This window comes from Salarias fasciatus, unplaced genomic scaffold, assembly GCF_902148845.1.
Source record: "Salarias fasciatus unplaced genomic scaffold, fSalaFa1.1, whole genome shotgun sequence".
Taxonomy (NCBI): Eukaryota; Metazoa; Chordata; class Actinopteri; order Blenniiformes; family Blenniidae; genus Salarias; species Salarias fasciatus.
In genome coordinates, this window is record NW_021941390.1 from 251,193 (window position 1) to 275,276 (window position 24,084).

Consider the following 24,084-nt stretch of genomic DNA (forward strand, 5'->3'; position numbering starts at 1 on the left):
AACAACAACAACGCCAACAACATCAACAGTAACAAAAGCAATAGCTGCTGCACCAACGTCCTCCTGGGGGGGGGGGGGGGGGGGGGGGGGGGCGTTTTGGCCGTTTGCACGCTTGCGGAGCCGGGATGAGGAGACGCGGTTGGTCCAGCCGGGTGTGGATCATCTGGACCAGGTTAAGACCACGAGATCCATCACAGAGTCACAGATTGACAATGGAAGGAGGACGGGGGACGAGCAGCAACGCCTCTTCAACCACATGAAGAAGTAAAACACAGAATCCAGCAGAAAGGAACGGCGTGTGGTACAACAGGAGGGAAAAGCCTGGCAGGTCATGATGACCGGCTCAATGCAGGAGTAGCGCCAACATGTCCAATGAACACCCTGTCCTCCACAGACCCTGTCCTCAGTACAGGTCCAGGACGGAGTGTGGACTGTTCAGTCCACTAATAAATCCTGGAGTTTTTCTCTATTGTGGCCCAGAGACGTGCACGTTACTCGGGTTCTGTGAAGTAGAATCAAGTTCACAGAACATTCCACTGTGTCGTGTTCTCTATGGAATCAGCTGTTCTCCTGCTGTGTTCTGTTTCATCCCTCTTCTGTCATGAGGAACAAACCTGTCGGCCAGAACGGAACCTGCAGCAGGTGAAAACCAGACATGAACATATTCTGCAGTCTGGTCGGTTACTGAAGTGTCGCCCAAAGAGCAATGATCACATGAAGTGATGAATCTGTTTCTCCTGAGAATGAATTTCTGTCTGATTTTAGCATTAAAAAGTGGAGTCCGAATGATGTGGGACCCTTTCATTATTTTCAGGAGACAGTTAAGACAAAATGATGCTGTCTGTTATATTGTAGTCCATTTCAGTGGTGTGAAACATTTATCTTTCCTTTGTTTCTCCTCTTTCTCATTCTGTAGCCTCAGGTTGTTGTTTTTTTTATTTCTTATTTTTTATTTTTTACATCAGTTTGGTTTAGTACCAATCTCAGTAAGGTCTGATTTTTTTCAGCCATTGTTTCCTTTTCCATTTTTTCCATGGTAACCAGTCCTGGTAGTTAGCCTGGTCTGCAGAGCATCAGTTGCCATGGTAACCAGTCCTGGTAGTTAGCCTGGTCTGCAGAGCATCAGTTGTCATGGTAACTAGTCCTGGTCGGTAGCCTGGTCTGCAGAGCATCAGTTTCCATAGTAACTAGTCCTGGTAGTTAGCCTGGTCTGCAGAGCATCAGTCACCATGGTAACTAGTCCGGGATAAACCTGACCAGCTTTTGATCAACCGACTTGAGGCTAACTTCATCCAGGATCGCCACGGTTTGCCAGATTAATCCCTGATCCTGGTTTTGTGCAGAACCCCTCTGATCAAGTGTTGTGACTGTTTGGCTCAAAGCTTGGTGTTTTTCTGGAATCTGCTCCAGCTTCACATTTTTTAATAAACCTTTGTCAATAATAATGCAAATATTTGCAATTTACAGTTTGAACTGATTGTTATTTTTCTTACAATCCACCGATGGTTCTGCTGCTGTGTCTTGAATCGGGGTTACTTCCAGTCGTACTGCAGAGGTGTGTCTGTGATACAGCCGACTGTGGCGGCGGTCTGGGGGGAGAAGGTCCGCCCTGAGCTTCAGGTCCTGCTGAGTGCAGCCTGGATGTTCCTTCCTGGTGGAAGCCAGTCTTCACAATAGAGAAATGCAGTTGATGCAGATGTTTCAGTGCTGATTCCAGCTGTGATTACTCAGCTAACATCTGGTTTTCCTCAGATTAAAAATGGGAATCAATAAGGTGCACTAAATGGAAATAAAAAACAAAAAACAACATTTATGATTATTTTGTGGTTTTTCAATCAGTTGTAAAATTATTCGCATGTGATTTCAATCTTTACTGCTACTACAGCACACCTGTACTGAAATGTACAGTAATACATCCAAAACCTTTTGTTTAGACCCCAATAATTTCAACTCACGGTGATTAACTGTCACATAAAAGAACTTCTGATGTTTTCTCTAAGTTTTAGTCACGGTAGATCTGTAAACATACCTGGTTTTATTAAACGGCATGCTGGTATTGTAGAACTGGTTTTAGGATCATCAGGATATCTGCAGTTATCGGTGGTTTTACTGATAATGTGACAAAAAACGTGGATTTTGTTTCACAGTGTGACCAAATAAAACGTGGATTTGAAGAAATAAAGGGTTAATAACAGTCGGCATGATTCGCCACCGTGTCTCACGGTGAGGTTTGAGGACCCTGGAGCAGATCGTGACCCCGGAGCCTCGTCCTGTAGAGTCAGTGAAGTGTGTTTCCAGCAGGGAGCTGAGCTAACGGCTCCGTCCAGTCCCGCCTGAAGTCCCGGCTCTCCAACCGGGAGTCCAACCGGAGGCCTTTACTCCGTGTAACGACACAGGACGGGAAAGCGGAGCGGACTCACCGTGGCTGGAGCCGGAGCGATCCGTGACAGAGTCTCCGTCCCGCTGGAACCGCTGCCCGGATCCACAAACATCCAGACGCCGAACGACGCCGAGCTCGTCTCTGATTGGCTGAAAACACGTAATCCCGCCCCTTCTCATCTCGGATTAGCCGACAATACGTTGTCTCCGCCCCTTTTCATCGCTGATTGGATGACAACACTAAAGCCCTCCTTCCCTCAGTGCTGATTGGCTGGCTGGAGATGTCCGTGTGTGGCGCTCTGGAAGGGGCGTGGCCAGAAGCGAACCCGGACCAGGAATCAGCAGCCAGAATGTTTTAATGTTAATTAAGCTCATAATTCAAGTTAATAATCGATCATCCAAACTGTATTTTGATTTTAATCTTCAAGACGGCTTATTCTGTGACTTCATTAAAGTGAAAAACAAAATAACATCTGAAATGTAATTTTTAAACCTGTTTTTTTTCATGTTTAATAAGAAATCCTGAACTCTGTCTTCCTGGTCTTGGGTTTGTCTTTTAGCTTCTGTCGGTCCTCCTTCAGATCATTGCTTTGGAATCACTTTTAGCCTCACGGGGACTTTTTTGCCATTTTTGTGAGACTTTCTGTTAGTTTTGTTCATTCTGAAGCCATTTTTTGCCTCTGAGGTTGTTTTCTTTCCCATCAGGTCTTTGTTGTCACTTTGTGTTTTAAGTTCTTCAGTCCAGATCGGTCATGTTTTATTTGTTTGTTTTTTAATCTCTGAATAGTCTGGCCCTGCCTTCCCTCTCTGAGCTGCTTCACCCCCACAGTCCTGATCAGCTGATCAGCTGATCAGCTGGGCCTGGAGGAGCCCAGGTCCAGAGGGAGGCCCCTGGAGGAGCCCAGGTCCAGAGGGAGGCCCCTGGAGGAGCCCAGGTCCAGGTCTGCCTCGGTCAGTCCAGCGGCTCCTGTGCTGGGACCAGTGTGCTGTGCTTCTCGCGTCCGTTCTGGCCTGGTGGCCGTTGTGCCACTGGAGGGTTTGTTTTCCAGGACCTGGTGCGTACGGGCGGCCCCGTGCTGCTCCGGGTCCTCTGGGGTCTTCTGGGGCCCCTGGACTTCTGTCCCGAGTGTTTTCAGGCACACTGAAGTTGTTTTGTGTGTCTTGGCAGTTCTTCTCCACACATGCGGGGCTTTCTCCGTCGTGTCGGGGGCGATTTGTATCTCAGATCATGGAGGTTCGCAGCGCTCCGGGTTCGTCTGGCTGCTGTGAGGCCCGAGTCTGGCCCACGTTTGTTTTCTGTATTTGTCACTGTGCAGCTGGATGTGTTGTGACTTTGTTTCCATCAATCATCTTTTTGAAGCAGTTATTTTTCCACTCTTGACCCGTCTTCGTGGTGGCTTTCATGTTCTCTGATCTTGAGTGACTCTTTGTTCAGAAAAGTGTTTTTCCACAGAAAACCACATTGGACTTTATTTTATGACTTTATTCCCAGAAATGGACAGATTGGATTTGACACCGTGAACCTTCAGAGGTCTTGCAGTTGAACAATGAAGCCATCTTCTCGCTGGCGTTGGCACGATTCCCCTGTCTGGACGGCACACTGCAGCCGCCGCCGCGCCCAGCCGCCGCCGAGCCGCCGCCGCGCCGCCGCCGCGCCGCCGCCGCGCCGAGCCCAGCCGCCAGGCCCTCCGTGGATTCACTGCTAAAACAAAGTGCTCTGGGCAGAAATGGCGGCTCTCCTCTTGGCGTCCACGGCGGCCCTCCACACGGCGGCGCCCCGGCCCAGAGTCAGCTCCTCGGGGAGGCGGTGCAGCCCCAGCAGCGGCGGCGCCCCCTTCTGCTCCAGGTGGCTCTCCAACGTTCCCCTGATGCTGCAGACAGGAAACAGTTCAATTCCAGTCAGCTTTATTTACACAGCGCCGATGACAACACAGAACCCTGCAGAACCAGGCCCAGAGGAGAACCCTGCAGAACCAGGCCCAGAGGAGGAGGACCCTGCAGAACCAGGCCCAGAGGAGAACCCTGCAGAACCAGGCCCAGAGGAGAACCCTGCAGAACCAGGCCCAGAGGAGGAGGACCCTGCAGAACCAGGCCCAGAGGAGGAGGACCCTGCAGAACCAGGAGAACCCTGCAGAACCAGGCCCAGAGGAGGAGGACCCTGCAGAACCAGGCCCAGAGGAGAACCCTGCAGAACCAGGCCCAGAGGAGGAGGACCCTGCAGAACCAGGCCCAGAGGAGGACCCTGCAGAACCAGGAGAACCCTGCAGAACCAGGCCCAGAGGAGGAGGACCCTGCAGAACCAGGCCCAGAGGAGAACCCCGCAGAACCAGGAGAACCCTGCAGAACCAGGCCCAGAGGAGGAGGACCCTGCAGAACCAGGCCCAGAGGAGAACCCTGCAGAACCAGGCCCAGAGGAGGAGGACCCTGCAGAACCAGGCCCAGAGGAGAACCCTGCAGAACCAGGCCCAGAGGAGGAGGACCCTGCAGAACCAGGAGAACCCTGCAGAACCAGGAGAATCCTGCAGAACCAGGCCCAGAGGAGGACCCTGCAGAACCAGGAGAACCCTGCAGAACCAGGCCCAGAGGAGGAGGACCCTGCAGAACCAGGCCCAGAGGAGGAGGACCCTGCAGAACCAGGAGAACCCTGCAGAACCAGGCCCAGAGGAGGAGAACCCTGCAGAACCAGGAGAACCCTGCAGAACCAGGCCCAGAGGAGGAGGACCCTGCAGAACCAGGCCCAGAGGAGGAGGACCCTGCAGAACCAGGAGAACCCTGCAGAACCAGGAGAACCCTGCAGAACCAGGCCCAGAGGAGGAGGACCCTGCAGAACCAGGAGAACCCTGCAGAACCAGGCCCAGAGGAGGAGAACCCTGCAGAACCAGGAGAACCCTGCAGAACCAGGAGAACCCTGCAGAACCAGGCCCAGAGGAGGAGAACCCTGCAGAACCAGGAGAACCCTGCAGAACCAGGAGAACCCTGCAGAACCAGGAGAACCCTGCAGAACCAGGAGAACCCTGCAGAACCAGGCCCAGAGGAGGAGAACCCTGCAGAACCAGGAGAACCCTGCAGAACCAGGAGAACCCTGCAGAACCAGGAGAACCCTGCAGAACCAGGCCCAGAGGGTTCATAGACTGCAACAGAAAGAACGCTCTAAGACACGTAGTTCGGACACTTTACAAGAAAGAAAGGAGAGAAGTGAAGCAGAACCGGGAGCCGGTTCCACATGGTGGAACCCGGGGTTCAGGAACCTCCTGGTCCCACTGGGTCCAGGTTCTCATTAGACCAACGGATCAGCTGTGTGGACTGAAGCCCGGTGAGACTCTGTTGCAGCGGTTCCGTGTGTTTCATGGACGTTTTATTCTTTATAACGTGAATCAAGCCTCACTCGGTCTGAAGTCTCCATGGAAACGCCTGAAAACTTTGTTCAGAATTGGGACTGAATCCAAACAGACCGGCGGTTTATTCTGGTCTGGATCAGAATCATCTGCTAATGAGGCCACTTCATTCTGGTAACTTTCCAAGATGGCGGCTCCACTCGTATGGAGAGGATTTCTTTAACGGCATTTACAGAAGACTTGGATAAAACGAAAGGAGCGGCTCGACGGGAGCAGGACATCCAGGACGTCTTCAAAGCTGCAGAGTCAAATTCAGTCCGGAAAGAAAGACCAGAAAAACGGTTCACTTCCTGGAGACGTCACTACGTCACGGCCGCGCCGTCCAATCACAAGGCTTCACAGAGCCCAACGCTACAGAGGAGCTCATATTTCCTTTTTCCCATGAAAACACCAAGATCATGAATATAACTCTGAATTACTTCATTCAGAATAAACCAATTCTGAATGAAAAACACCCTGAATCACAGTCAGCGAGTCCCGGTCGTCTCAGATCAGTGGATCAGCTGCGATCAGCTGTTCCTCAGTCACCTCCGAGAGCCGGTCCTCCAGGGTTCTGGGAGTTCTGGCGTTCTGCCTCCAGCTGGGCTGAGAGCGGGATGAGAACCAGTGTTCAGCACGTCTTTGTCTCCAGGCCGAAGCGCCGGCCAGCTGTCGCCTCAACAGCAGCTGCTCTGTCCCCGACAGATGGCCCCGCCCCCGCCCCGCCCCCCGCCCCGCCCCCCGCCCCGGTCACCCTGCTCCCTGGAGGTCCGAGGCTTCAGCCAGCCACCCTTGATCAATACACTCCTCCACACTCTGAAATACGGCTTCTTCTGAGGGAAGCAACTGAAAACGTTCCACCTTCTGGAGCGTGGAACCACATCTGGACAAAACCCTCACAGACCCGAGGTCCTCCGAGAGACGGCGGCCTCGGACCCAGACATCAGACCAGACCTGTGATCAAACCCTCTTCAGACCTGTGCCAACACTCACTCCCAGTGGGGCTGGTAGTCCTCGTCCGGCCGGCCTCGGTTCGTCTTCAGCAGCAGAATCTCATGCAGCTCCAAACACAACGTGTGGACGTCGGCGAGGCCCAGGAAAGTCTTCAGACCTCTGCGGTCGTCCTCCGACAGCTCCTGCTTGAAGTCCGAGGGGAGTTTCTGAAACGGATCCTGAAACCCAAAAAAGAGGAAGTAAAAGCTGAAAGAAAGGGTTGGAATGGGGGTCAGACAAAGCCTGGATCACTTCACTGAGGTTCTGGTCTGGGCTCGGCCCCCAGCGCTTCCAGCTGATCAGGATCAGAAACTCACTGGGGGGGCGGGGAGTGCTGGGGAGGATGCTGGGGTTTTCCCTCCCTGTCATCAGCGAGAAGCTTCATTGACCCACCTGCCTCCTGTCCAGCAGCACTTCAGACTTCCAGCAGGTCAGCAGCTGCCAGGTGAAGACAATGTTTCCCAGCCTGCTCTCCCCAAGGCCCTGAAGATAAAACCAAAAGATGTACCACGCTGGAAGACAAACCGCTTCATCCAAACTACAAGAAGACAAGCAAGAGAGAGAGCCGCCACACAACAGGAGCAGACCGATCTGAGGAAGGAGACTGAGCCACGGCGCGCTAGTGGGAGATAGGAAAAGCTGAAATGAGCTAAGATAAGCCGAGAAGAGGCCAGACCAGGGGGGTACTGCACAAAAGTAGGATAAAAACATCCAGGATAAATGAGAATGCGCGGCTTGAGGCAGCCTAGTCGGTGTTTTCTCGGATTAATCGGTTGCACGTTTGCCGAGCCAGGATGAAAAGACGCGGTGAGTCCAGCCCGGTGAGGAGCATCAGGATCAGGGGCGTCACGGCGTTCTTCAGAAGACCACGACATCGATCACAGAACCACAGATTGAAAATGGAACAAGGACGAGCGTCTTCCTTCACGGGGACGAGCAGCAGTGTGGACTGTACCGCGGCTGTGGGGGGTCACTTAGAAAGGGGGGGCAGAGCGAGGACTTTACACAAAACACGTCCATTAATTTCTCTCCATATATTCCAGCCTGTACGTCTGCTTCAAGTGACGTTTAAGGCACAGCGCCCCCACGCTTCAATGGTGAGGACAGGTACTGCACGCAGGCCGCAGCTTCATTACAGTGAAACAGTGGTAAATGGTAAATGGTGATAAATAGTGACGCTCAGATCAGACACTAAAATGGCCTCATTCTGCATATGACCCATGATTATGATCATACAAAAGTGATAATAATAAAATACAGGAAATACACGGGGGAAACAGCATTTTGCCAATATTTAGGATATTTATTCAAGAATATTTCACCTCTGTCGTGTTCTCTATGGAATCAGCTGTTCTCCTGCTGTGTTCTGTTTCATCCTCATCTGTCATGAAGAACAAACCTGTCGGCCAGAAGAGAACCTGCAGCAGGTGAAAACCAGACATAGAAATATTCTGCAGTCTGGTCAGTTACTGAAGTGTCGCCCAAAGAGCAGTTATCAAATGAAGTGATGAATCTGTTTCTTCTGAGAATGAATTTCTGTCTGATTTCAGCCGTTAAAGGAGTGGAGTCAGAATGATGTGGGACCGTTCTCTCCTGAAGCTGGAGTCCTGAAACTGGACGATTTTCCTGTTTTCAGGAGACAGTTCAGACAACATGATGCTGTCTGTTATACTGTGTCCATTTCAGTGGTGAGAGACATTTATCTCTCCTTTGTTTCTCATTTTACTCATCGTGTAGCTTCAGGGTTGTTTTATTTTATTTCTTGTTCTTTATTTTCTACATCAGTGTGGTTTAGTACCAACTTCATTAAGGTTTTTTCCCATTGTCTTTACAATAACTGTGAACCTTTTATTGTAGGACTTGTATTAATGAAGAAAGGATTCTGAAACGTCTGTGCTGAAACTTATGTTGGTCTTCATATAATCTGAGCAACAAAATAATCCTAAAGTCAACCAGACCCTGCAGAAGCAGCGACTACAGCAGGAAGGTTTGGCTGCAGGAGGATTAAATGATGTAACGTGTAGAAAAATCCAGGAAATGCTGTAAGCCACGCCCACTTCTCTCAGACAGCAGTTTAATCTGATCCTGGTCGTTAGCCTGCTGTGGAGCAGCGAGCTGCAGAGGATAGATCACCATGGTGACTGTCCGGGATCAACTGGGCAGCTTTTGTGCAACCGACTTGAGGCTAACTTTGTCCAGGATCACCACAGGATCACCACAGGATCACTCCAGGATCACCACAGGATCACCACAGGATCACCACAAGATCACCACAGTTTGCTGGCTTGATCCCTTATCCTGGTTTTGTGCAATACCCCCCAGGAAAGCTCGAAGCAAGTTAGTACAGAGCATGACAGCGGACCCACGGTCCAGGCTCACAACAAAGCCCAGGTCAACAATGACACCAGCTGTTTGAACGAAGCAACAAAGACAACACAGCAGGGCCGGACAGGACCAGAAAACTCCCAGCAGCCAAAGAAAGACAGCATGAGACCCGAGTTGAAGCAACCCCCCCCACACCGAGGATCAGCTGACAGCATGAGACCCGAGTTGAAGCAACCCCCCCCACACCGAGGATCAGCTGACACAGATAGAACCAGCAGACCAGAACGAGACCAGGACTTGAGAACCCAAGAGACAGGACTCACAGAGCGGAGCTGAAATACACCAGGACGACTGAACTGACAGAGGACACCGCTGTGTGTGTGTGTGTGTGTGTGTGTGTGTGTGTGTGTGAGGGAGGGTTGTTTCCCCACAGCTCTGAAGGGGCTGGCTATGGGTTGGGGGGGTGCATGTCTGACTGCAGCAGTGGTGCAGGGGGGGCTGTGGGTGGTGCAGGGGGGGCTGTGGGTGGTGCAGGGGGGGCTGTGGGTGGTGCAGGTGGTGCAGGTGGTGCAGGGGGGCTGTGGTGGTGCAGGGGGTGCAGGGGGGCTGTGGGTGGTGCAGGGGGGCTGTGGTGGTGCAGGGGGGCTGTGGTGGTGCAGGGGGGGCTGTGGGTGGTGCAGGTGGTGCAGGTGGTGCAGGGGGGCTGTGGGTGGTGCAGGGGGTGCAGGGGGGCTGTGGGTGGTGCAGGGGGGCTGTGGTGGTGCAGGGGGGCTGTGGGGGGTGCAGGGGGGCTGTGGTGGTGCAGGGGGGCTGTGGGTGGTGCAGGGGGGCTGTGGTGGTGCAGGGGGTGCAGGGGGGCTGTGGGTGGTGCAGGGGGGCTGTGGCTGGTGCAGGGGGGGCTGTGGGTGGTGCAGCGGGGCTGTGGGTGGTGCAGGGAGGGCTGTGGGTGGTGCAGGGGGGGCTGTGGTGGTGCAGGTGGTGCAGGGGGGGCTGTGGTGGTGCAGGGGGGGCTGTGGGTGGTGCAGGGGGGGCTGTGGTGGTGCAGGTGGTGCAGGGGGGGCTGTGGTGGTGCAGGGGGGGCTGTGGGTGGTGCAGGGGGTGCAGGGGGGGCTGTGGTGGTGCAGGGGGGGCTGTGGGTGGTGCAGGGGGTGCAGGGGGGGCTGTGGTGGTGCAGGGGGGGCTGTGGGTGGTGCAGGGGGTGCAGGGGGGGCTGTGGTGGTGCAGGGGGGCTGTGGGTGGTGCAAGGGGGCTGGATGGTTCAGGGGTTCAGGGTCCCATGTGGACTCGGTCCCCTCGTTGTCTTGTGGGCTGTTAGACTGATGACTCTCTGGATAAGGTCTCTCCTGATGACCTGCTCTGTAATTTGACACCTGGATCTTCAGCTTCACATCCCAGATCACCAGCAGCTGTGTTCTCTAGTGTTTGTTTGCTTCTGTCTGTGTCTCTTCCTGTCCTCCTGTCCTCCTGTCAGTCCAGCAGCATCGAGCATCAGGATCAAAATCAATGACATGAAGTCAGAAACCGTATCATCAATCATCCAGAGGAGCAAATCTGTCGGGAACCTTCCAGAACCTCCGTTCTGCTGCTTCCATTCCACATAAATAAACGAATAATAAACAAACCAAGAGACGAGGAAACGAGCTCACAGGACGAAACACACCTGGAGACGCAGCGGCGGCGCTCACCTTGGCCACGGCGTCCGAGACCTGCTGCTTCATCTGCAGGCAGTCGGTCAGGTAGGCCAGCAGGCCGGCTTCAGGATCCCCGCCCGTCTTCCCCAGGAAGCGGAGGCCGATCTCCACCACGAACACGGCGTCGCACACGTCTGTGTAGGAGCGCAGCGCCGCCCTCACGGCGCCGCCGGCAGAACCCTTCAGCGGCTCCTGGAGGAAACGGCGCCGGCGGGTCAGAGGAGGAGGGCGAGGCGGCGTCGCACAGCGTCAGAAACAGGTCCTACCTGCCGGACCTTCCCTCGGACCTCGGCCAGCACCACGGAGAAGTCCCGCAGGTGTCTCTTCAGGTACACGGGTGTGTCCTGACGTCGGCGGAGAGACACGGCGGATCAGCGGACCGCGGACGCGTGGGACCGCAGTGAGCGTCGAGCCCTTACCGCCCGGATCAGAGGTTTTCCGGCCAGGAAGCAGCGAGCCAGCTGCGTCTGGATCCCCAGCAGGTCGTAGCTGCTGCCTTTCTCCCCGCCTTTCCTCAGGGTGTAGTGGCGGTGTGCCAACACCAGAGGGAGCAGCTGCCTCTCTGGGTGGCACAGGATCAGCTGAGTCTCCGAGATCTTCTCCAAGGAAACGCTGAGCTCGCTGAGGAAACAGAGCAATGAACACAGCAGCAGCAGACACACGCTTGTGCGTGAGCCTGCCAACCAGCAGCGTCCCGCCAGTCCTCCCAGTCCTCCCAGTCCTCCCAGTCCTCCCAGTCCTCCCAGTCCCAGAAGTACTGCAGCAGGATCACTCCAACAGCATTCAAAGGAAATTAAGTGTCAATAAAGTGGAAATTAGTTTCATTGAAATATCAAACGGATTATTCATCCAAGCAGCAGCAGCTGGGGTCATCCTGTCAGGACAACGCCACAGTCTGCGGCATCAACCCTCTTCAAACGAGCCCCGGACACACCGGATCTGGATCTGGATCTGGATCACCATCATTCCCACCGCAGAGAACGACATCGATCTGACAGCTTTCCCCTCTCGTCAACGATGGCTGTGACGACGACACTCAGAAACAATCCCACATCAGCATCGGCCCAGAGGACAGCAGATCAACTATCCACCTGGACAGCAGGAGCCTGGATGAAACTCCCAGAGCATCCCCCTGGCTCCTGTGAGGTCATGTCGGCGATAACGCTCTCATTCGGGGTGCAGAGGGAGCGGCTCCCGGGTCCACGGCTACGAAGAGACCCACCGCCAGGCCGATGGCACAAAAACAAAAAGAACAACAAAGAAACAGAACCGAACAGTTTCAGCCACCTGAAATGAACTGGAACCGTCTCTGGGACGAGCGAGGCCAGACTCTCAAACCTCACTTCACTGTCCATACAGAGGGACACGGCCGAAGAAGCAGGCGGCTGAAAGGTTTGCAAGGATGAAGAAGAGGAAGACGGTGCTGCCAGATATGAGGCCCGGCTGGACAGCTCACAAACATCTGAGATCGGCATGTTCAGACAGTTGGATTTTTTTATACTGGACATTTTGGACTCTGGACCTTTCTTGTTGGCTGCAGTGGATTTTTTTGAAGGATTGGACGAACACATTTTTATTGGAACATTTTCTGGACGGGATTCAAACTCTCCACCGGGGGATGAAAACATAATGGAACTTTTTCCTGATTCAACATTTGAGAAGACGCAGGCTGAACTTGTCACAGAAGCCGGCTGTCTGATCTTGGTTCTCATCGCTGTCTGTTGTGGACCGCCGTCTGCCTGGTCCTGTCCAGTCTGCTGTCCTGTCCAGCGCCATCAGGTGTGACTGGATTATTCCTGCTATTCAGACTGTATGGCGTCCATCACTGCTGAACGTCGCGGACCTTCGGTCCTTCACTGTCCATGGTGCTGAAACCGCCGTTTAATGATAAAACGTGGTCGAGCAGATAAGAGCAACGTTTGTGGCAAATCCTGCAAATTATGACAAGCATGAAATCTGGTGGAACAGTAATAATGGTGTTGAATCCACGGCGCTGTCCCTGGTGCTGAAACAGCCAATCAGCAGGTCACAGCGAAATGATAAATCCATGGTAAATCCATCCGTGGCGCTCAAACAGCGCAAACGGTTTATCATTGTACGCCACTAATTCTTAACGCCACTTATTGATCAGCTGTGTCATGACAGGCTGTCACTGCAGTGTCCAGTGTTGGCTCTACTTTTTTTATGTAATATCTGGCCGTTTATGAAGCTCATTGAGCCTCTGTGTTGATCTATGATTTCATTTCATATTTTGATGGTTCAAAGTGAGAGACCTTTTTATTTTGAAGCTAAAGCCGTTAATTCAGTTCCTTTTCGGCAGCGGCCAGACACAGCTGAGATCCAGGCCAGGCCCTGAAGGTCCACTGCTGTGACGGGGCTCCTTCAGGGAAATGTCTCACAAACAATATGGCGTAGTCAAGGTTGACTGTTCCATAAAATGGGGAGTTATTTCACAAACAAAATAGCAGTGACAAGACAAAATAACTTGCAAATTGTTAAAACAGAAAAAAGATTCACAGAGTTCTGGAAGGCTTCGGTCTTCCTGAGCTCCTCCGCAGCTCCTTCCTCGACACAACAACGGAAGAACAACGTGTCGACCTGTCCACACGAGGCTTCCGGTTCTGGTCGGAACTCTACTCCAGATCCTTCCTCCAGACAGAAGAACGCCACCGAGACAGTCAGCGCTCCAGTCAGACCAGCCTCTCAGGACCCACTCCTTCACGGTCACTCTCTGAATCTCACCGAATCCGCCTCACTCTCGCCAACAGAAACTCACACAACAGGCCAAGTGTTCCCTGACAGCGGGTAAGGTTCCTTTAGAGCGGGTAAGGTTCCCTGACAGCGGGAAAGGTTCCCTTACAGCGGATAAGGTTCCCTTACAGCGGATAAGGTTCCCTTACAGCGGGAAAGGTTCCCTTACAGCGGATAAGATTCCCTTACAGCGGATAAGGTTCCCTTACAGCGGGTAAGGTTCCCTTACAGCGGATAAGGTTCCCTTACAGCGGGTAAGGTTCCCTTACAGCGGATAAGGTTCCCTTACAGCGGGTAAGGTTCCCTTACAGCGGGAAAGGTTCCCTTACAGCGGGTAAGGTTCCCTTACAGCGGGTAAGGTTCCCTTACAGCGGATAAGGTTCCCTTACAGCGGGAAAGGTTCCCTTACAGCGGGTAAGGTTCCCTGACAGCGGATAAGGTTCCCTTACAGCGGATAAGGTTCCCTTACAGCGGGAAAGGTTCCCTTACAGCGGGTAAGGTTCCCTGACAGCGGGAAAGGTTCCCTTACAGCGGGAAAGGTTCCCTTACAGCGGATAAGATTCCCTTACAGCGGATAAGGTTCCCTTACAGCGGGTAAGGTTCCCTTACAGCGGATAAGGTTCCCTTACAGCGGGTAAGGTTCCCTTACAGCGGATAAGGTTCCCTTACAGCGGGTAAGGTTCCCTTACAGCGGGAAAGGTTCCCTTACAGCGGGTAAGGTTCCCTTACAGCGGGTAAGGTTCCCTTACAGCGGATAAGGTTCCCTTACAGCGGGAAAGGTTCCCTTACAGCGGGAAAGGTTCCTTTAGAGCGGGTAAGGTTCCCTTACAGCGGGTAAGGTTCCTTTAGAGCGGGTAAGGTTCCCTTACAGCGGGTAAGGTTCCCTTACAGCGGGTAAGGTTCCCTTACAGCGGTAAGGTTCCCTTACAGCGGGAAAGGTTCCCTTACAGCGGATAAGGTTCCCTTACAGCGGTAAGGTTCCCTTACAGCGGGAAAGGTTCCCTTACAGCGGATAAGGTTCCCTTACAGCGGTAAGGTTCCCTTACAGCGGGTGAGGTTCCCTTACAGCGGGTAAGGTTCCCTTACAGCGGTAAGGTTCCCTTACAGCGGGTAAGCCCGGGGTTAAAGACAAACATTTTCATCTGACTGGGTTTTCTGTTGAATTCAGTACAGATCTTCATTTTGAAGCCCCGGGGTCTCGGGCTGCACACATTCAGGCTGCTGCTGCAGGTTTTCTTAACGTTTGAGCTTTGAAATACAGAGAAAACAAGTAAAAGACTCTGTTCCACACTAAATTCAAATCAGACAAGAGGGACAGCAGGAAGCTGAGGGGAGGTTCAGAGCTCCACCTCTGAGAGACCATGAAGAACTTCCATTTGATTTTCTGCGTTCAGCCGCTTCGCCGTTGTTGCTGGACTGACCTGTTGTCGTGGCGACCGGCCCGGGCTGCTCTCACCAGGCCGTTGTGAGTCTCTGTTAGGAAGTCGATCAGGGTCGGCAGACACGAGGCGGGGCCGAGTCTACCGGGTCGACCGGGCAGCAGGAACGCCGAGGAACTGTCCAGAGTCAGCTTCAGCTCACACACCTCCACCGAGGCCGGGTCTGCTGCCACAGAGGGAGGGAGGGAGGGAGGGAGGGAGGGAGGGAGGAAAGGAGGGAGGAAGGCAGGGAGGGAGGGAGGGAAGAGGGAGGGAGGGAGGGAGGGAGGAAGGGAGGGAGGGAGGGAGGAAGGCAGGGAGGGAGGGAGGGAGGGAGGGAGGGAGGGTGGGAGGGAAGGAGGGAGGGTGGGGGGGAAGGGAGGAAGGAAGGGAGGGAAGGAGGGAGGGTGGGAGGGAGGAAAGGAGGGGAGGGGAGGGAGGAAGGCAGGGAGGGAGGGAGGGAGGGAGGGAGGGAGGGAGGGAGGGAAGGAGGGAGGGTGGGGGGAAGGGAGGAAGGAAGGGAGGGAGACGGGAGTGGGTAGGGAGGAAGGAGGGGGGGGGGGGTAGGGGGGAGGGAGGAAGGGCAGGGCCGGGCGGGAGGGAGAGGAAGTGTAGGGTGGGAGGGAGTGAAAAGGAGGGAGGGAGGGAGGAAGGGAGAAGGTAGGGAGGAGAGGGAGGGAGGGAGTAGGATAGGGAGGAGGGAGGGCAGGCAGGCAGGGAGGGCGTGCGTGAGGGAGGAAGGCAGGGCAGGGAGGGAGGGGGGGGGGGAGGGAGGGTGGGAGGGAGAAAGGAGGAAAGGAATGGATGGAGGAAGAAGGGAGGGCGGGAGGGGAGGGCGGAATGGAGGAAGGAAGAATGGAGGGAGGGAGGGAGGGAGAGAGGGAGGAATTGGAAAGGAGGGGGGAGGAAGGCAGGGAGGAGGGAGGGAAGGAGGGATGGGAGGGAGGGAGGAAGGAAGTGAGGAGGAGGAGGAAAGGAGGGAGGAGGGAGGAAAGGAAGGGAGGGAGGGGAGGGAGGGAGGGAGGGAGGGGGGGAGGAAGGAGGGAGGGTGGGGGGGAAGGGAGGAAGGAAGGGAGGGAAGGAGGGAGGGAGGGAGGAAGGCAGGGAGGGAGGGAGGGAAGGAGGGAGGGTGGGAGGGAGGAAAGGAGGGAGGGAGGGAGGAAGGGAGGAAGGGAGGGAGGGAGGGAGGGAGGGAGGAAGGCAGGGAGGGAGGGAGGGAAGGAGGGAGGGTGGGAGGGAGGAAAGGAGGAAGGAAGGGAGGGAGGAAGAAGGGAGGGAGGGAGGGAGGGAGGAAGGGAGGAAGGAAGAAGGGAGGGAGGGAGGGAGGGAGGGAGGGAGGGAAGGAGGGAGGGTGGGAGGGAGGAAAGGAGGGAGGGAGGGAGGAAGGGAGGAAGGGAGGAAGGAAGGGAGGGAGGGAGGGAGGGAGGGAGGAAGGGAGGGAGGAAGGCAGGGAGGGAGGGAGGGAGGAAGGGAGGGAGGGAGGGAGGGAGGAAGGGAGGGAGGGAGGGAGGGAGGGAGGGAGGGAGGGAGGAAGGGAGGGAGGGAGGGAGGGAGGAGGAAGGGAGGGAGGGAGGAAGGCAGGGAGGGAGGGAGGGAGGGAGGAAGGGAGGGAAGGAGGGAGGAAGAAGGGAGGGAGGGAGGGAGGGAGGGAAGGAGGGAGGAAGGGAGGGAGGGAGGGAGGGAGGAAGGGAGGGAGGAAGGAAGGGAGGGAGGGAGGGAGGGAGGAAGGAAGGGAGGAAGGGAGGGAGGGAGGAAGAAGGGAGGGAGGGAGGGAGGGAGGAAGGAAGGGAGGAAGGGAGGGAGGGAGGGAGGAAGGAAGGGAGGACGGGAGGGAGGGAGGGAGGGAGGGAGGGAGGGAGGAAGAAGGGAGGGAGGGAGGGAGGGAGGGAGGGAGGAAGGAAGGGAGGAAGGGAGGGAGGGAGGGAGGGAGGGAGGGAGGAAGGAAGGGAGGAAGGGAGGGAGGAAGGAAGGGAGGGAGGAAGGAGGGAAGGCAGGGAGGGAGGGAGGGAGGGAGGAAGAAGGGAGGGAGGAAGGGAGGGAGGGAGGGATGGAGGGAGGGAGGGAGGAAGGAAGGGAGGGAGGGAGGGAGGGAGGGAGGGAAGGAGGGAGGAAGGGAGGAAGGAAGGGAGGGAAGGAGGGAGGAAGAAGGGAGGGAGGGAGGGAGGGAGGGAAGGAGGGAGGGAGGGAGGGAGGAAGGAAGGGAGGAAGGGAGGGAGGAAGGCAGGGAGGGAGGGAGTGAGGGAGGAAGGGAGGAAGGGAGGGAGTGAGGGAGGAAGGGAGGGAGTGGGGAGGAAGGGAGGAAGGGAGGGAGGGAGGAAAGGAGGGAGGGAGGAAGAAGGGAGGGAGGGAGGGAGGGAGGAAAGGAGGGAGGAAGGGAGGGAGTGAGGGAGGAAGGGAGGAAAGGAGGAAGAAGGGAGGAAGAAGGGAGGAAGAAGGGAGGAAGAAGGGAGGAAGAAGGGAGGAAGAAGGGAGGAAGGCAGCAGATGCTGACAGTGTGCTGGGCTGCTGTGGTCACTACAGAAGGTTCTGTGGGAGGAAAGCGGTGAAGCGGCTCCAGACTCACCGCTGCCGGCCAGCTCTGCTCGGAGGTCGTTCCACACTGCGAGGAATCGGTCCACTCTGTCGCTCAGCAGCTTCTTCTGGGGCCCTGAGGAGGAGTCGCGGCGTGACGGGGGTCCGGGGCTCGTTGGACTGAGGGAGGGGAGGTTTTGGAGCCGAGCGAGGACAAACCACGATCCCAGCTAAATCAGAACCATGCTGAACTCATCCTGACCGACATGAACCAAGACGTGAAACCAGCTGGTGTCAGAGATTAGTGAGCTAGACCAGCTGTAATCAGAAGTTACTGAGTTAAACCAGCTGGTACTAGAAGTTACTGAGTTAAACCAGCTGGTACTAGAAGTTACTGAGTTAAACCAGCTGGTACTAGAAGTTACTGAGTTAAACCAGCTGGTACTAGAAGTTACTGAGTTAAACCAGTGGTGCCAGAGGTTACTCAGGTATCCCAGATGTATCAGAAGAGCCTCCTTCCTGTTCTGTCCACAGCACTTTAATGTTTCTTCCACTGTCCCAGGAGTTGAAATCGGGTCTTCCCAGTTTGCAGGTGGAAAACTAGCTAGCTGGGTCAGCTGTTAGCTTGTTAGCTTTGTTATCAATGTCAGTTAGCACGTCGCCACTCTGTCTCAGGGACAGACAACCTGTCCCCACATCCACACCAAGGGGCCATTTAACCTGCCATGCATGTTTCTGGACCGTGGGAGGAAGCTGGAGAACGAGCTGGAGAACGAGCTGGAGAACGAGCAGGGAACCCCCCCCCCCCCCCCACACACACACACACACACACACACACACACACACACAGGGGGAGAACATGCAAACTCCACACAGAAAGGGCCTGAGGACAGAGGACCTTCTTGCTGTGATGCAAGAGCACTAACCACTGCTCCACCGTGGAGCCAGAGTGCGGTGTAAGCCGGACCGACACCACGCCTCCTCTGCAGTGACTGGCTGCCTGTCTCACACTGGTGCTTCATGACACTCATTTCTCCATGTCCAAGTTAGTGACACTCTCTGAAGTCTCTCTCCATGTTTCAGTGTTCCCTGAGACTGCTGCCCCGCAGCCTGACCCGGACCATCAGCTTAAAAAGGATGGATGAGGGATGGATGAATGAATGGATGGATGAGGGATGGATGAATGAATGGATGGATGATGGATGGATCAATGAATGGGTGATGGATGGATGGAGTGCTGGTGAACGACGACCACCTGCAGGGATCTTCTGCAGCATGCGGGTGATGGAGGGGGCAGTGGAGGCCGACGGGACGGGAACCAGCCGGACCAGGTCCCACTGCAGGGCGGCCAACTCCGGGAGGTGAGGCAGCTGGCTGACAGGGTTCATCTGCAGCAGGAGCGCACCGTGAGACCCACTGCACAGAACCGCAGCACAGAACCGCAGCACAGAACCGCAGCACAGAACCGCAGCACAGAACCACTGCACAGAACCGCAGCAGCGGCTGTGGTACCTTCTGGAGGAACAGGCTGAGCAGAGGAACCAGGCTGCGTTCCGGTGATTCTGCCACCAGCTGAGAGAAGCGTTCCACCGTCATGGTCCGGGGCGGACTCCAGAAAGAGGAGTGGTGGGTGGGGCAGCTGGAGGGCAGCGACAGCGTCTTCCCGGGGTCCCCCACCAGCAGCTCCATGAGCGGACTCCCGGCCAGGCCGCGGTCGGCGGCGATCGCCTCCTGGGCGGCGGACACGCTCCTCTGCAGATCCTGAAACACGGCAGCTGCACTCAGACTCTCCGGCAGGCCGAAGGACACAGCCTCCAACCTCACACCGACTATTCCTCTCTGAGCAGCGGCAGCCGCAGTCGCAGCGACCGCAGTCGCAGCGACCGCAGACGCAGCGACCGCAGACGCAGCCGCAGTGACTGCAGACGCAGCCGCAGCGACGGCAGCAGCAGCGACGGCAGCCACAGCGACTGCAGACGCAGCCGCAGCGACGGCAGCAGCAGCGACGGCAGCCGCAGCGACCGCAGCCGCAGCGACGGCAGCCGCAGCGACCGCAGCCGCAGCGACGGCAGCCGCAGCGACCGCAGCCGCAGCGACCACAGCCGCAGCGACGGCAGCCGCAGCGACGGCAGCCGCAGCGACGGCAGCCGCAGCGACGGCAGCCGCAGCGACCGCAGCCGCAGCGACCGCAGCCGCAGCGACCACAGCCGCAGCGACGGCAGCCGCAGCGACGGCAGCCGCAGCGACCGCAGACGCAGCGACCGCAGACGCAGCGACCGCAGACGCAGCCGCAGTGACTGCAGACGCAGCCGCAGCGACGGCAGCAGCAGCGACGGCAGCAGCAGCGACGGCAGCCGCAGCGACCGCGGCCGCAGCGACCGCAGACGCAGCGACCGCAGCCGCAGCGACGGCAGCCGCAGCGACCGCGGCCGCAGCGACCGCAGCCGCAGCGACCGCAGACGCAGCGACGGCAGACGCAGCGACCGCAGACGCAGTGACAGCAGACGCAGCGACCGCAGTCGCAGCGACCGCAAGCCGCAGCGACGGCAGCCGCAGCGACCGCAGCCGCAGCGACCGCAGACGCAGCGACCGCAGACGCAGCCGCAGTGACTGCAGACGCAGCCGCAGCGACGGCAGCAGCAGCGACGGCAGCAGCAGCGACGGCAGCCGCAGCGACCGCGGCCGCAGCGACCACAGACGCAGCGACCGCAGACGCAGCGACCGGAGACGCAGCGACCAGAGACGCAGCGACCGCAGACGCAGCGACCGCAGACGCAGCGACCGCAGACGCAGCGACCGGAGACGCAGCGACCGCAGATGCAGCGACCGCAGACGCAGCGACCGCAGACGCAGCGACCGCAGCCGCAGCGACCGCAGCCGCAGCGACCGCAGACGCAGCGACCGCAGACGCAGTGGCAGCGACCGCAGCCGCAGTTTCTCCAGCGTGACTGACATGTTGGAGGACCAATAGTTGAGATTCGCATCCCAGAGTTCATTGGCTAAGAACATCCTCCACTATACCTTTAATAATCACAAGTTCATCTAATACAGAATTCAAAACTTCTCTAAGCTCATTTACTGTGATTTACCCGTTTTTCAGTAAGTTGATCGTTTGTGACAGGGTTGATTGATCAGAAACATCTTATTAATCCATGATCTAATGATTAAATTACTCTGTGATTAACTCATTCCTGAAGTAAAGAAAGTCTGTGAATTTGAGAGAAAGCCTCTTACCTGAATGACTGGATTGATGGCAGACTGACAGACGAGCTTCTCCCACTGCTGCCGTCCCTCTCGGGAGGACAGATCTGCTCTGGGACTCTGCTGCCGTCCCTCTCGGGAGGACAGATCTGCTCTGGGACTCTGCTGCCGTCCCTCTCGGGAGGACAGATCTGCTCTGGGACTCTGCTGCCGTCCCTCTCGGGAGGACAGATCTGCTCTGGGACTCTGCTGCCGTCCCTCTCGGGAGGACAGATCTGCTCTGGGACCTTGGCAGTGTTTGTCAAAATGAAGATAAAAAATAAAAAATTAATGAATCCTGGTCCGAACTCGGTGTCACAGAGTGGACTGATGTAAAACTGCTGTAGTGTTAAATGTAACTGTTAAACACTTGAAACTGAGAATGACCGCTGTGTTGAGTTAACCGAGAACACTCCTGATTTTTAATGCAACAAAAGTGTGTTGATGACTCCACTGTTCCTTTAACACGGGCTCGAACTCAGAAGAACTCTGAAGACAAGAACCCACACCTGGTCCTCCTGAGTGGAGGCTGAGCGGTCCGACTCACCTGTTCCGAGTCTGGTCAGGACCAGATGAACCGCTACCACCGTGTTGTCCGCGTTCTGGTCCAGACTCCGGCCCAACACTCTCAGATCCTGGTCCAGGTGGCTCCACAGGAAGCCGCAGACGTCCTCCTGCCTGGGGTGGATCATGGCCCCGACGCTCTGCCGTGGAGCAGCAACACAGCAGCAACACGTCACCAACAAATCAGCAACACAGCAGCAACACAGCAGCAACACAGCAGCAACACAGCAGCAACGCATCAGCAATGCATCAGCAACAAATCAGAAATGCAGCAGCAACACAGCAGCAACACAGCAGCAACACAGCAGCAACGCATCAGCAACACAGCAGCAACACATCAGCAACACATCAGCAACACAGCAGCAACACATCAGCAACACATCAGCAACACATCAGCAACACAGCAGCAACACATCAGCAACACATCAGCAACGCAGCAGCAACACATCAGCAACGCAGCAGCAACACAGCAGCAACATCAGCAACATCAGCAACACAGCAGCAACACAGCAGCAACGCAGCAGCAACATCAGCAACGCAGCAGCATGGTTATGAACCACAGGACGTGTCACTCCGCAGCACCCACCCAACCCGTCCACTTTGTCTCAACAGCAGTTAGTTCACAGACGGGACATGTAACTGTCTCAGGCCTCGTCTCCACCTGACATTAAAGTGCATCTTGTGTGATCCGAGCACAAGTACTGAGTCCTACAAGCCAGCGTGGACAGAGGGGTCAGTGGACAGAGGGGAGCTAGAGGACAGAAGGGGATTCAGTGGACAGAAGGGGGGTAAGGGGGGACTGGACAGAGGGAGGAGTGGACAGGGGGGAAGGTAAAGGACAGAGGAGGAGGTAGAGGACAGAGGAGACATAGTGGACAAGGGGGTAGAGGAAAGAGGTAGAGGACACAGTGGACAAAAGGGGAGTCAGTGGACAGAGGTCTCGCTTGTTCCACCAATGTGTCAGTGTTAAGTAGATTGTTTCGTCTTTCAGTGTCTCTTACTGAGGACAGAACTGCTGGTCTGACTCCCTGCACTGCCTGGGGGCTCACGGCTGAGTGGGCGGGGCTTCATGGGGCTCACGGCTGAGTGGGCGGGGCTTCATGGGGCTCACGGCTGAGTGGGCGGGGCTTCATGGGGCTCAAGACTGAGTGGGCGGGGCTTCATGGGGCTCACGGCTGAGTGGGCGGGGCTTCATGGGGCTCACGGCTGAGTGGGCGGGGCTTCATGGGGCTCACGACTGAGTGGGCGGGGCTTAATGGGGCTCACAACCGAGTGGGCGGGGCTTCATGGGGCTCACGACTGAGTGGGCGGGGCTTCATGGGGCTCACGGCTGAGTGGGCGGGGCTTCATGGGGCTCACGGCTGAGTGGGCGGGGCTTCATGGGGCTCACGGCTGAGTGGGCGGGGCTTAATGGGGCTCACAACCGAGTGGGCGGGACTTCATGGGGCTCACGGCTGAGTGGGAGGGGCTTCATGGAGCTCACGGCTGAGTGGGCGGGACTTCATGGGGCTCACGACTGAGTGGGCGGGGCTTAATGGGGCTCAAGACTGAGTGGGCGGGGCTTCATGGGGCTCACGACTGAGTGGGCGGGACTTCATGGGGCTCACGGCTGAGTGGGCGGGGCTCATGTCTGGGTGGGCGGGGCTTAGTGGGACTCATGACTGAATGGGCGGGTCTTTGTGGGGCTCATGTCTGGGTGGGCGGGGCTTAGTGGGACTCATGACTGAATGGGCGGGTCTTTGTGGGGCTCATGTCTGGGTGGGCGGGGCTTAGTGGGACTAATGACTGAATGGCCGGGTCTTTGTGGGGCTCATGTCTGGGTGGGCGGGGCTTAGTGGGACTCATGACTGAATGGGCGGGTCTTTGTGGGGCTCATGTCTGGGTGGGCGGGGCTTAGTGGGACTCATGACTGAATGGGCGGGTCTTTGTGGGGTTCATGTCTGAGTGGATGGGACTTCATGGGGCTCACGGCTGAGTGGGCGGGGCTTCATTGGGGTAATGCATGAGTGGGCGGGGCTTAATGGGGCTCATGACTGAGTGGGCGGGGCTCATGTCTGGGTGGGCGGGGCTTAGTCGGACTCATGACTGAATGGGCGAGTCTTTATGGGGCTCATGTCTGGGTGGGCGGGACTTCATGGGGCTCATGACTGAGTGGGCGGGGCTTCACGGTTCAGTACACCCGCTACAAGATAAGTCAAATGAGATTCAGGCCAAGTCTCACGGTCTCATCTCCGACGGCGCCCTGGAGCAAGGCGAGGTGCGTCAGCAGCCGCAGGACGCCGGACTGAGCACACGTCATCTGTCTTTCGGGCGCTTCGGAGCGCCGATGCGCATCTCCGAGGACGTGTCCGGTCCGAGTGTTGTCTCTGGCATTTCACAGGAACACAGATTAAACTCGGCACACAGGAAGAGGAGCCGCCTCCGACCCGATGCCTCACCGCTGCTGATGCTGTCGGGTGAAGCCAGCCACGGGCGTGTGCCGCACGCCACCAATAGGAGAGCCGCAGTCCGGACACTTGGACGTGACCACCGGTCGACCGCACTATTCAACAACGGACCAGCTGTCGGTGGATACTGGAAGTCCCACATTCTTTATGTTTGAGTGAAGACAGAAGCTCTTACCTCCCCCACAAAGCAAACGTGTCCGTTGGCACATGCTGAAAACACCAATCAGAACGCGTTTCACTCAGCAGTGGGAAGGAACCGAGACACGAGAACCACAGTCAAACACTCACTGTACTCCGTCAGCCTGTGCTTCCGGCCAGCCACACCCTGGCCTCCGTGGAGTGATCGTCAGGCATGGGGGCAGGAAGGCGTCTGACGGGACAGAGAAGACCA

The 24,084-nt window shown here is 56.4% G+C and overlaps 2 protein-coding genes across 2 annotated transcripts in view; both read right to left on the reverse strand.

Annotated features, from left to right (window-relative positions):
* Positions 1-2,559, reverse strand: part of LOC115385520 (centrosomal protein of 131 kDa-like) — a 75,046-nt gene extending 72,487 nt beyond the window's left edge. Inside the window, exon 1 of the mRNA XM_030087585.1 lies at positions 2,421-2,559. Coding sequence (XP_029943445.1) covers positions 2,421-2,559 — 139 coding nt within the window. The remainder of the gene's footprint in view (positions 1-2,420) is intronic.
* Positions 2,560-3,672: 1,113 nt separating this feature from the next.
* The window catches only part of rnf213b (ring finger protein 213b), a 127,547-nt gene continuing 107,135 nt past the window's right edge, over positions 3,673-24,084 (reverse strand). Inside the window, exons 50-63 of the mRNA XM_030087589.1 lie at positions 23,685-23,788; positions 23,468-23,612; positions 21,230-21,386; positions 20,677-20,930; positions 18,955-19,203; positions 18,698-18,830; positions 17,495-17,578; positions 14,935-15,118; positions 11,182-11,383; positions 11,029-11,106; positions 10,757-10,954; positions 7,140-7,229; positions 6,747-6,925; positions 3,673-4,250 (exon numbers count right to left, since the gene is read on the reverse strand). Coding sequence (XP_029943449.1) covers positions 4,082-4,250; positions 6,747-6,925; positions 7,140-7,229; positions 10,757-10,954; positions 11,029-11,106; positions 11,182-11,383; positions 14,935-15,118; positions 17,495-17,578; positions 18,698-18,830; positions 18,955-19,203; positions 20,677-20,930; positions 21,230-21,386; positions 23,468-23,612; positions 23,685-23,788 — 2,226 coding nt within the window. The 3' untranslated portion in view covers positions 3,673-4,081. The remainder of the gene's footprint in view (positions 4,251-6,746; positions 6,926-7,139; positions 7,230-10,756; positions 10,955-11,028; positions 11,107-11,181; positions 11,384-14,934; positions 15,119-17,494; positions 17,579-18,697; positions 18,831-18,954; positions 19,204-20,676; positions 20,931-21,229; positions 21,387-23,467; positions 23,613-23,684; positions 23,789-24,084) is intronic.